The sequence below is a fragment of the Bison bison genome, unplaced genomic scaffold, assembly GCF_000754665.1.
Source record: "Bison bison bison isolate TAMUID 2011002044 unplaced genomic scaffold, Bison_UMD1.0 scf7180017864514, whole genome shotgun sequence".
Lineage (NCBI taxonomy): Eukaryota > Metazoa > Chordata > Mammalia > Artiodactyla > Bovidae > Bison > Bison bison.
The window spans coordinates 1,578,045-1,590,562 of record NW_011495067.1 but is presented as its reverse complement, the minus strand read 5'-3'; the positions used below and the strand labels follow the sequence as shown (position 1 = coordinate 1,590,562).

At 37.1% G+C, this 12,518-nt stretch overlaps 1 protein-coding gene across 1 annotated transcript in view; it reads right to left on the bottom strand.

The window, feature by feature from the left end:
• Positions 1–3,212: 3,212 nt before the first annotated feature.
• The window catches only part of NEIL3 (nei endonuclease VIII-like 3 (E. coli)), a gene marked incomplete at its 5' end in the record, with an annotated part of 45,997 nt that continues 36,691 nt past the window's right edge, over positions 3,213–12,518 (bottom strand). Inside the window, 3 exons of the mRNA XM_010829925.1 lie at positions 3,213–3,569; positions 4,914–5,088; positions 11,049–11,466. Coding sequence (XP_010828227.1) covers positions 3,387–3,569; positions 4,914–5,088; positions 11,049–11,466 — 776 coding nt within the window. The remainder of the gene's footprint in view (positions 3,570–4,913; positions 5,089–11,048; positions 11,467–12,518) is intronic.

Genomic DNA, 12,518 nt, shown 5'->3' with positions numbered 1-12,518 from the left:
TTTGGCTTTCCCTGAATTATGAAAAGCCTTTGTATTCACAGTATAGTGGTTTGAAATATCAAGAAAAAGGCAGATAAACTCCAAAGGGATGAACAGTAGCAGACCACACAGCAGCTTCCAAAGATTCAGCACAATGATACACCAATGTAGGACCTGAAGGCTGACTGTCTGGTTCTGGCTTGGGTGATGTGGGAACCCACACTGTTGATGGGGACAACAAAAACAACAGTTCCCTTCACCCGGTGACATGAGGAGATGCAGGGGCAGTGGCTCCTGCCCTCTCCCCTCTGAACAAGATGTCCCAGAAACACCAGACAGCCCAGGGATCACCTTTTCTGCCTACAGACAGCACCAGAGGGCTTGATGAGGACTCACAGCAAATCCAGAATAAAGCAGGCCAAAACTGGACTGAAAGGGCTCTGAAAGTTTATCTGCCTCTGGGAATAAAGCCCAAAATTTAAGTCAGAAACTACACACTCAGCTAAACAAAATGACTGCATGTCCTATTTACAGAGGACCAAGTCTCCTAACATAATAACCGAACATTAAAGAGTCTCCAAACATTAATAACCAAATACTTTTTATACAATTGAAAAATCATCCGTCCTGTTCTGAACTGAAAAACACACATCTGAAGGAGAAAAGATGCTCAGCTGATGGACATTTTAGGATAAATCAAGTATTGGGATTATCTGACAAAGATTTTAGAGCAGATACCATAAATGCACTTCTGGAATCAATTATAAATTATCTTGAAACAAATGGAAAAACCTCAGTAAAGAAACAGAAATCATAAAAAGAGAACCAGGTAGAAATACAGGAATGAAAAAAAAAAAAAAAAACTGAAACAAAAATTTTAGCTGGACGATCTCAACAATAGAGTGAAGACCAAAAACAATAGTCAATGAACTGGAAGACAGAGATGTAGGGTTTACCCAGTTTGAATTAGTGGAAGAAAGAAATAAACAGAGCCCAGGAGTCTGTGGGATAATAATAATGCAATGACCTAATATTTGAATCATCAGAATCTCAGAAAGAAGAGTGTGAACTAAAAAAGTACTCAGAAACAGTGGTTGAATATTTCCGAAGTCTGATAATAGGTATCACACACACACAAACATACACTTTTCATAATTAGAATATGGAACCATTCCACACAAAATGTAGAAAACTCGCAACTGAATAGCTCCTTTGATCTCTTTGGGCTATCGTCATGTCTACATACATTATAAATCTTACAAGATTATATTTTTGCTTTAAAAAATCCCATATATTATAATGAAATTAAGAGACAAAGGAATACTTTTTTATTCAGATATTTGCCATTTCAGAGTTTCTCTATTGCTTCTTGAAGATTTGAATTTCTACTTGGCATCATATCCATTTAGCATTTACTTCACTGAGCAGAGTTGTAATAGCTGCTGTAAGATCTTTGGTGGGTAGTTTCAACATCTTGGTCATCTTGGAGTAGGTCTTGGGTGCTAAATCTTTTCTCCGAATCTGGGTCACATTATTCTGTATCTTCTTATGCTGTATAATTCCTGATGGAATAGTGAATGTGAATAAGAAGTGGTGGAATCTGGATTTGGTATATTCCTCTGGAGAATGTTGACTCTTGTCTAAGGCAATTGATTTCATTGGATTCAAATTGCAAATTCTCCTGGGCGGTAGATAAAATCTTGGTTCAGTTGGTGTATCTTTAGCTGCTCTATACATGAATGTTGTTCAGGGGTCATTCAAGGTCATGGGCAGTTTAAACACAGAACTTAGGGCTCCTCATCTCAAAGTGTCTTCTGAGATTTCCCCTTCTCAGGAGTTGTTGTTGCCCATACTGCCTGTTGGCTCTTCAAGACAGAAAGATAGTGGGTTGAAACTGACTTTGTCCCACTCTCAGGATAAAAACTGTTTACCTCCACCTAGTCTCTTCCTCCAAATTTCACAGCCTTCTAGAAGCTGTCTTCTTTTGTTCATTCTCCAGAATGTTTTATTCCAGAATCTAGAGCTGGGTTCAGTTGGAGCTTATGCCTCAATGGAAGCAGAAACCTCCCTGAGGTTTTCATGGGAAATTTCTTTAAAACTCAAAATTAAGTTTGGAAGAATGACCTTTTTTAAACACCCATCCTTTTCAATCAAGATGCTTGTCTTGTCTAGACATGTTTCTTTGATGTGTCAGTAAAATTTTCTTCATATAAATTTTGCACATTTCTTACTAATCTCTAAAATTACTATTTCATTTGCTTATATTTCCTCATAATTAGTTGCTTTGGGGGACTAGAATTTATGGAATCCTGGTTTGCAATAGGCCTTACCCCTTGTTGTTGTACAATCAACATGTAGTTACTTTCTGAATGCACACCTTGTGTCTTTCACATCAGTCACTAACACCATCAATGGCCCAATTGAGCTCTAAAATTACCCTGTTACACGATTAAGATGAAGATCACTGATCTTAGGTTGGTTCTGTGTCTCTTCAGGGTAAAGTTTAAAGCACATGGTGATGAAATATGCTCTTTCCTTGTTGGTAATTTTGTATGCTGTTAACTTCCAGAGTGCTGCAGGGACTATTTGGTTTTAGAAGGGGCGTGAGGTTCCAGCCATCTTCCACGCTATCCTTTAAAATAGATTGAACCAGCTCTGAATGGAATTTTCCATAAACATGCAGAAATGCATTGATATTAATATTTTTCTTTTCTTTTGGGAAGTAATTATACCTAGACTAAATATTTTAAAAAGAGGGGAGTTAAAACTAGAAATTAAAAATATAATAGCAATTAAGCTTTTGAAATGAACTTAAGCAATTAACAGGTATTAAATCACGAGCAGAAAAGTTTAAACCAACTTCTTTTTTAAAGATATACAGATGACTTCTTCTTTTCTTAAATGTTACTTTTATATTCTGAATCCCCATAGCTTTTCACGAAAATGTGTTTGAAGTTATACATGTGTTCGGCATGTCTTTAGCATCTTGAGGAACTTGATGTTTGTTGAATAGAATAAAAAGAATGAAAATATTTTCTATAAAGAAGATCCCATTTCTTACATTTCACTTAGGAAAACAAGAAGTTCCTTTAATCATATATTATGAATAGTGGTGATACATGAGAAACTATTCATCACAGACAGAATACCGCATTATTTTATTGAACTGCACACTCTCCTGAAAGAAAAAAAAAAAATTACTGCTTCCCTAAAGAAGTTAAAACAGACCAAGAGCATATTAAAAATACTTTATTGTCATAACTAAATAGGTTAAACATACATTATAAATGGAATATATTGTATATTTGATGAAACATATAGCATTCATCAAGCAAAAAAAGAAATATACACAGCTTTTGAATGGAAAGATGACACACTTAAATGAATAGCTCTCAAATACTAGAAACTTAGCAACCTGGAATAATGTTTATTCCTGGCCCATTTTGTGCCCACTGGAAAAAATTGCACTGTTTTTCCTTCCCAAGAGGGCATACAAAAAAATTCTTTCCATTATTTGGTCCAATCTTCAACACTGTTCTCATGATGGAGCGTTTGCCATGGTTGCAGAATGGGAAGGACAAATCCGCCCACTAGAGAGAAACAGATTGTAAAGTTTAGATGGAGGTAGACTGATGAGATGTACTTGATTAGTACCTTGTTGTTTCCACTCCTTTTCCTACTAATCTGACATTGTAAGATACATGTAAGTCATCAGTTATTGCCCTTTAAAAGCCTTATATCCTATAAGTAGCTTCTCTAACAAATTTGCCTGAACCACATGAGAAATTCTCATAATTCCAAGTCTCCTTCTTCCAAAGGCTTACTTACAGAAGTTCCTTCACTTTTTTGAAAATCTCACTGTAAAGCAAATCAGCAGTGTTGCTGCTATAGATCTGTTTCAGTTAAAGCTATTAAGATCAAAGATTTATTATGACTTTAATACTAAACTTTCTTACTCTCTTAGGAAAAGAATCCAATACAGAATTACCCAGACTAATTACTACCAGATTCCACTGTATTATTCTTATCCTTATTAATTTTGGCCTCAAGAGAGTTACCAAGAAGACTGTGATTAATATTGTTAATATTTTCTCCAGTAAGTCTATACAAGCTTCTAGGGGAGATGTGTACATTGAGTAGGATGGAGTCACATCTCCGGCAGGGGCTAGGCTCTGAAATCATGATCACATCTTCCCTGGGGAATTCCTTAGGAAGGCACCACACTGAAGACAGATAACTCCTCTCTCAGTAAGCCCAACCAGCAAACTTCTGCTCCAGCACTGAAACAGATTCATCTTTTCTTTTTCCAGTTTTTCATCAGATAAAGCAGTTGGGGAGAATATGTATCTTTAAACCTTAAGATGACAGTCAGCAGCATGAGGCTCACAATGAGGAAGGAAGCAAGACTGACTAAAGGACCCAGGTTCCTGGCTTCTGTCTCATAGTCATTCGGAGGGACAAACTCATAGACTGAAAGGCTGGGGAGTCACCTACATCTAAACTGTTACCATGTCATCACTTTTTTTGGCTAAGCCTGTGTAGTAGGAGTCGCCAAGCTTATTGTAAACCCAGGGCGTGTAAATTTGTTTCCCAGGTACCTCTACTCAATGCATAAACCAAAGGTCTGGATGTCACTCTGAAGTCAGGAAAAGCAAATATCTATCTTGGATTATCAGTCCCTGGCGACTCCATTATTTTTCTCTCTGTAAACCAAGGGATACTTCTTCCTGCACTGGTGGTTACAAATATACTCTAATAATGGAATAGCTGTCATTGAATTAATTTTTCTTTTTGGGATGAACACCTTTGAATTTTAACACCAGTATAGCTTTTATATTTAAAGATAAAACCATAAATGGACAGATATTTGCTACATTTTAGTGGCCTAAGTGTTCAGTGACACAATCATTGAGCTTGATGAATCATACACGTACTTCAAAAAATCCACACTGTGCTTCTCTTGCTAGAGGACAAGCATAGAAGTGCCTGCCCTTGTTTTCTCCAGTCTTCCTCACCACTCGGAGAGCGCAGGGGCGGCCGTGTTTACTGCAGCGGGGACTGCCGGCATTTAACAAGCAAGGACCATCTGTCATACTGCTTTGAAGTTCACTGTAATGACAAGTTACAAAATAACTGCAGCACGACAGGGCTAAAAGGGATCATTCACACCACCTCACCTCCACATTAGAATCCCGCCTGTACAGAGAAATGGTGCCAAAAAGGGACCGTGGTCAACTTCACTTAATTACATACACTCCTGCTGCTGCTGCTGCTAAGTCGCTTCAGTCGTGTCCGACTCTGTGCGACCCCATAGACAGCAGCCTACCAGGCTCCCCCATCCCTGGGATTCTCCAGGCAAGAACACTGGAGTGGGTTGCCATTTCCTTCTCCAATGCATGAAAGTAAAAAGTGAAAGGGAAGTCACTCAGTTGTGTCCAACTCTTACATCGTTCTAATTCTTGGTTTTCCCGGGTAATTCTAATTTACTTCCAAAGGTACTTATTTATGCAAATTTAATTTAAATTAGACATATAATTCACATTTCTCAAGAATAACAACAGCTGACTTGCACATCCAATCTTCTTAGTTTTCATTTGTGACATGTGTTTATTTTCTTACCCAACATGACTGGGTGGCCACTTTTATTTCCCCTAAAATATTCTCAAGTCCAACAGCCCCCTGACCTACAAAGGAGCAAGAGTCACAATTTTCTCTAATTATTTTCTCATGGGTAGCAGACTGTCATCAATGGCTCTGACAAGGCCAAAGAGATCACTCTTTCTACTGCCCACTCTAAAGATAATTTTCTATGCTTTGCTTTGATCAAGGCTACATAATAGTTGCAATCATATTTCAGCAGGCTGCTGCCAGAGCAGAAACGTGTATTCTGTAAAGCTAGCAAGGAAGCTTTATTCTTCCCCATGATTAGATCACGAGCAGCTGGAGGTTATCCCAGCATACAGTGTATAAAGGTCAGAAGCTGGCCTTCCACTGTATGTGGAATTTTCTCTTCAAAAAGGAGCTTCATGATTTAATTTTTATACTTTGCATATTTTTAATAATGCCTGTATAACAGTCTTTTTAATAAACCAATTGAAGAGAAAAAGAGCCCTTATTAAAACCAGAAGCCCTTTCCCTAATAGCCCAATTTTTAATTTTTAAATGATATAGTTCTTCCTTTCATTAATTTCTGAACAAAATACCATTCTCAGGTGATTTTTTAAAAAATACTTATAAATCCTAAACTATATGCTTCACATACTCGTTTCTATAATATCTCAAGGCATCATATCTAATCAAAATGTTCAGAGTGTGAGATATTTTTTCCAGTTTCAAGTGAGATATAATTGACATACAAGGGATCTTTAATTTGTGATGAAGTTGGTCTACACTTGTTTATAAAAGACATTTAACTATATTGCTTTAAATGGACTCAAACATCCTGAGGGTAGTTTCTGAAGCTGTTTGTGCAGCGGCATCTATGAGATGAAAGCAGCTGTGGGCATTGTGAAGAAACTGTTATTATGAAATATTCCTCCAGCAGGTATTTTGTTGGTAGCACTTTCAGTGTGGGGGATGGTGGCTTATCATTTAGAATCACAGGGAACACTAACCAGAAATAAAGAAGGCGAGGGCAAAAGACTTCTCTTTTCCACCTCCTTTGGTTTCATCAGTGCCTCCCAAAGAGTAAATATTAAAATGTTAACTCCAAGAGAAGCTAAACATTTGGATAGTAGTAGAGAAGTTGAGTAAATCAAAGCAAGAGGGCAATAAACAATGCTCACAAAAAATTTAGAGGAGAAAATAAAGTTAAAAATCTTAACAGAAGGAAATAAACTGATGCTTTCTTTAAAAAAGTACACACATGCAAACGTAATTTTATTATTTGGAAGGCTGGGGTTAACAATCAAACATTTTTGAACCTATTTGCTTCAACCTAGAAATCTCCAGCTTCACAAATCCAGGGAGAGGTTTAGATTCCCTTTCTTAAAGCTATTTTGGAGAGGAGCATGGTGGAAGATAGGATCAAGGTAGGAAGGAAAGACTCCAGTGTCTCCTGTAAGTTCCTCATTTCTGTCTTCCATTCCCTTTCTTCCTTAGTACAAAGATAAATTAAAAAACACCATATGCTATCTTATCCCGGCCCTCTGAGTGTGGTCCATTGACCAGAAGCATCAGGATTACTGGGCAGCTCCTCAGAATCATCGGCCTCTACTCCAGATGGCTTGTAGAATCAGAACCCCAGAGACTGAATATACACACACTACATGTCAGAGTACCAAGTTACCGCGACCAAGAACACACAGGCTCCAAAGACACACGACAAATATTCATTTCATGATAACAAACATTACCCAGAATAATTAAATGTTCTGATTAATTGAAGATATTTCAGTTTATTGAGACAATTAAACGTTTCCATTAACTGAGGACATTCTGGTTCCTCTTTCTTTCCATCATTACTGTAAAAAGTCTCAATAATGTAGCAAAGCGTTTTCTTGGGTAAACAGCATATGGAATAGTTTAACTTGTTTTGATAACTAGGACTGTTATTTTAAATATTAATATTGGATTACAAATGGTCAGTGGAGGAGGGCATGGCAACCCACTCTATTATTCTTACCTTGAGAATCCCCAAGGACAGAGGAACCTGGAGAGCTACAGTCCATGTGGTCGCAAAGAGTCGGACACAACTCTACGCCTAAGCACGGCATAAATGGTCAATATAATAGATCAGGGTTGGTGAATTTTTTCAGAAGGGACATACTTTTAGGCTCATGGGTTTTTTGGTTTCTGTTGCAAAATATTCAAGTCTGCTGTTTTATCATGAAAAGTAGCCAGAGAGAATATGTAAACCAACCAGAAACGGGATTGTCTCCATAAAACTTTACTTATTAAAACTGGGGGTGGGCTGTCTTTAGCTCTGCTCATTGTAGTTTGCTGAGGTAAAAGTCATTAAATCAAGTGTAATGCTTATAATGCACAGTAGGTTCTCAATAAATACTTAATAATAAACACTGAACATGTTCAATAAGCATTGTTCAAATAATATTAAACAGATCAGACAAAAACTATTATCAAGAAGGAGGACATTACCAAGCACAGGTTTTAATTTTAAAGTGGGTATTTTTTTCAATGACCAATTTATCAAGATTTAACTTATTATACAGATCAGGTGATTATAATAAAAATATTATCTAATTTTTTAAAATTAATCAGCCTCACTGAATGTATATTTTGTAGTTCAGTAGTATTTCAAGGCAGAGAAGGCAATGGCACCCCACTCCAGTACTCTTGCCTGGAAAATCCCATGGATGGAGGAGCCTGGTGGGCTGCAGTCCATGGGGTCGCTAAGAGTTGGACACGACTGAGCAACTTCACTTTCACTTTTCACTTTCACGCCTTGGAGAAGGAAATGGCAACCCACTCCAGTGTTCTTGCCTGGAGAGTCCCAGGGACGGGGGAGCCTGGTAGGCTGCCGTCTATGGGGTTGCACAGTCGGACATGAGTGAAGCGACTTAGCAGCAGCATTTCAAGGATCACAACAAACAAACAGAGGTTAAAGGACTCATCCTGGATGTTCCCAGGTGACTCTGACATTCTTGGGGACTGAAAACCCCAAAAGGTGACCCAGATGCATGTATAAGGTGTCAGTGCTTCACTGGTGATTAGAGTAGAATTTGGCAACCCTGATGGCAGCAGACTGATTTTATTCCATTTCTCTCATCTACATGAGCCTTTGTATCAGCTCAGGAAAAACTTCAACCTAAAACACATGTATGATTTCTTTGAAGTGGTATCACTGTGTTTTGCTCTGTATTTACAATAATTGGATCAAAGACTTAAAACTGTCTAACAATCATTCTTAACTGCTTAAAAATTGGTTCAACTATCTAATTTATAATCCAGTAGCTGGATTCAATTCAAATCTGTCTAAAGACCAATTTGAAATCTGAAAATATGCCCTGTCAACATAGCATGTATCATGTGGTGATGAGATCAGTAATTAAAAGAACAAAAGGCAAATTAATTACCATATAATTATTAAAGAAAAAATGAACTGGCTATCACTTCTCTGAGTGGACCACCTGCTTTAATCCTATTATGTTGTGAGCTTCTGCTCAGCATCTTGTCCACAAGATGAACACTGTAGCTGTCAGACAAGGAGAAAAATGAAATAAATGACAGTAATTTGCAATTTATTCCTTGTAAAGTAGCTGGGTGCAGAAGGGCTGCTGGGTGAATGTATTTCATCACTTGACATTTATTCTGCTAGTTGATCTTGATTGATTTTAGAGTCGCATTCCTAGGGTTCTTATATTCAACACATTCGCATGCAGCAGTGTTTCTAAGTAATGCTGTGTGCGTGCGATTAATCATATGACCCTATTACTAATGGCTTATGAAGAAATCATTTAAATTTAAGGTTACATTAATGTTTTTTAAATCCCTAATTCATTAGTTAAATTGTCTGAGATTTTCTACAAAGCACTAAGGAAATAAAAATATGCCAAGATACTTCATCTGAGTATAAAAACAGCCACAATATTTTTAAACAATCACATCTGCTTCTTTCCACTTATGGGACACAACAAAAAAGGCTGTTCAAAAATTATTTTCTTTCAGGAAAGCCTCCCAACTCGGACCCTCTTAACTAGCTCCTTCATGAACTTTCATCAAGAAACGTTAATTAGCATTAAGTGAAGAGATGGTGTACTGAATGAGCAGTTAAAAGTTTCCCCTCCATAACTTAACTCAAATGTCTCTATTTTATGAGTATTACAGACAAAAGTCAAACAAGTTATAATAAGTGGTTAGGAAGAACAACAAAAAATTAGCTAAGAATAATTTATCAAGATGAACTGGTGGTAAATTTAGAACCAGTATGGGGAACTGGCGATTAAAGCATCTATTGAGCAAAAGTCATCTCAGAATTCTGTTATGAAATAAGTTACAAGGACTCCCGGAGGTTACTCTAGGTGTGTGCACCGGTGGTCCTTCGCCTCACTACCCAGAGGAAGAATCTTTCCATCGGCAAAGACACAGCTAATCAGAGGAGAGGGTGGAAACCAGAATCCCTCCTGAGATTACTTCAGAGCCCACCCACAGCAGCTCTTCCCCTGCTCATCTCCCACTGGCAAGAAGACCAGTGGGAGATGAGCTTCACTTCATTTAAAATACTCTTCCCTTCATGCAAAGATGCTGGATACACAATGTCTGCTTTCTGAAGGAAAAGAAAATTGTGGAGAAAAGTCTCTCCCTGACAGAGTTATGGTCATCAGGAGCCCCAGACAAAATATTAAATAAGGCTGGAGAAGAACAGTAGGAGGAGCTGCCAATAATCATTAAGGAACAAGGATGACATTGTTAAAGTCACTGTATCTCTGGTGACAGCAATTGGTGTCTTCTCCTGAATGTCGAGCTAGTAGTCTCTTAAAAACATATGTGGTCTGGTAGTATTCATTAACTGGAATTACAACCTTTTAATTTCATGTCCAAAAGTAGTACACATGCTCTTCCAAGCCTTTTTGGTTGAAACAATGACTGCCACTCTCCTTGGCTGTTTGAAATACAGCCACTTTCTTTAGCAGAAATGTCACTAAAAATGTCTCAGAGCTCTCTCCTTTAGAACAGAGGACATTTACTAAATGAACAGTTTCCCTTTTAGAAGAACTATCTTTCATTGGAAGAAAAGTTAAAAAAAATAAAATAAAACACTGCTAACAGTGGAGATTGATAACCAGTATGACTGGGGGGGATTTAACTATTTGTATTCATACTTTCCAATATTTCCAAACATTCTGTATTAAGCATGTATATAGTTAAGTCAGAAAAACCAAAACCAAATTTTCTATGGATGGAGGAAATTCTGTTTTTCATTCCCTTCCCTTCTGTAGTATTATAAGCTAGAGGAAGAAAGGGATGCAAATTATTGAATACTGTAAAAGTCTTTATGGGTTTGATTTACATTTCCAAGATCAATTAGGCTTCCTTAGCAACGGATGATTCTTCTTCATCCTTAAGACTTAATGCAAATACCTTAAAGACCAAGGTGAGAAGCATCATACCTGTTAGAAAATCCAGGGTTGCAACTTTTAAGATCCAGTGATGAGTAGTGGGTTGTTTTTAATTTTTTATGTGCTGGACTAAATAATTTATACTGAGAGCAGACTATAGGTGATATATTTACTTTGTCAGATGGTTGACTTCTACAGTTTGTTCTCTCCTTGGAGGTGTTCAGTGTATCACTACCACACACGTTAGGAGGAGAGCTTGGAAACTCCCCGTCCGGTATATGATTGTGGCTTTCTTCTCTTTCCAAAGCACTGTGCTTATTGCTGAAATCTGTCAAAACAAGAGTTGTAGTTCCAAACGCAGTTTTCCTGTTGATCTTCACTTTTGCCTTTGGTTTTCCAAAGCTATGACAAGGGTATTTCATTAAGTTGTTAAAGACAATAGGATTTCCTTCATTCCTGAGTACTGAATCTGGAAAAAGAGACAAGTAATTCTATAGTATTCCTTTAAATACACTGACTATTTGAAACATCTTTTCATCTGATTAAAACATTCAGTTCATTTATTACAGTGACTTAATGTATATAACTAATAATACAAAGTTAGCTTGAGCAATCCAGAATTAGCCACCTTCTGATTAGGAAATAAAGTATTACATGAAGTGCAAAATTTCAACAACTTCCAGGGACTCAGAGGTGGGTTTAATAAAGATTTATATTTATTATGCTTTATTTTGTGTTTTAGCATTTAAAGGTTATTGAGCTATCAATTTTGCAACTGTCAGACCAAATATTAATGCAGTGTAATTAAGAGGGGACATCCCACAAAGCTTTAGATCAGCAGTTAGAGCCTGTATCTAGATCATCAGGAATGTGTCTGTGAATGACAAGAACAAGTGAAAGGCTCATTACAAAAAAGTAAAGATGAATTACAAAGATTTACATTTATTAAATATGTTTCAAGAAAGCATCTTAAAATTTTAGAATATGTACTGTAATTTGTTCTAAATTGCTCTTGAGATATATGCCTTTCATATTCAGAAAAAATAACAAGAAAATAATTAAGATGTGTAAAGGCATTTCAGAATGTCAAAATAAATGTGAAAATCTAAGACTGTGATTTTCTGAGGGCTCTCTGTTGAATGATACTGAAGAAGGGAGGGCCAGAAATAGGAGACACAGTTCCTTCTGCTCCCAGTGAAGCTCTGTAAGGGGTGATAACTGCCTCTCTGGCCCAGAGAACAAAACACAATATGACAGCTCACACAATGTGGGGTCCAGAAGTCAAGAATGAACTTTCTCCTCTCTAATTGAAGAAAGAAAGAACACAATAGAAGCCACATCAATGAGATGGTTCTTAATCACAGGTTTCCTCTGAGGTTTTACATTCTCTGAACGCATGAAATTGTGAGCTATGAAGAGTTATTTTGAAGGATTTGAATGAAATCAGTACAATTGTCTGGGTAAAGATTTTAATAACAAGGGGTAGGAGGGATAAAGAAAGAGGAGAAAATTCAGCATTTT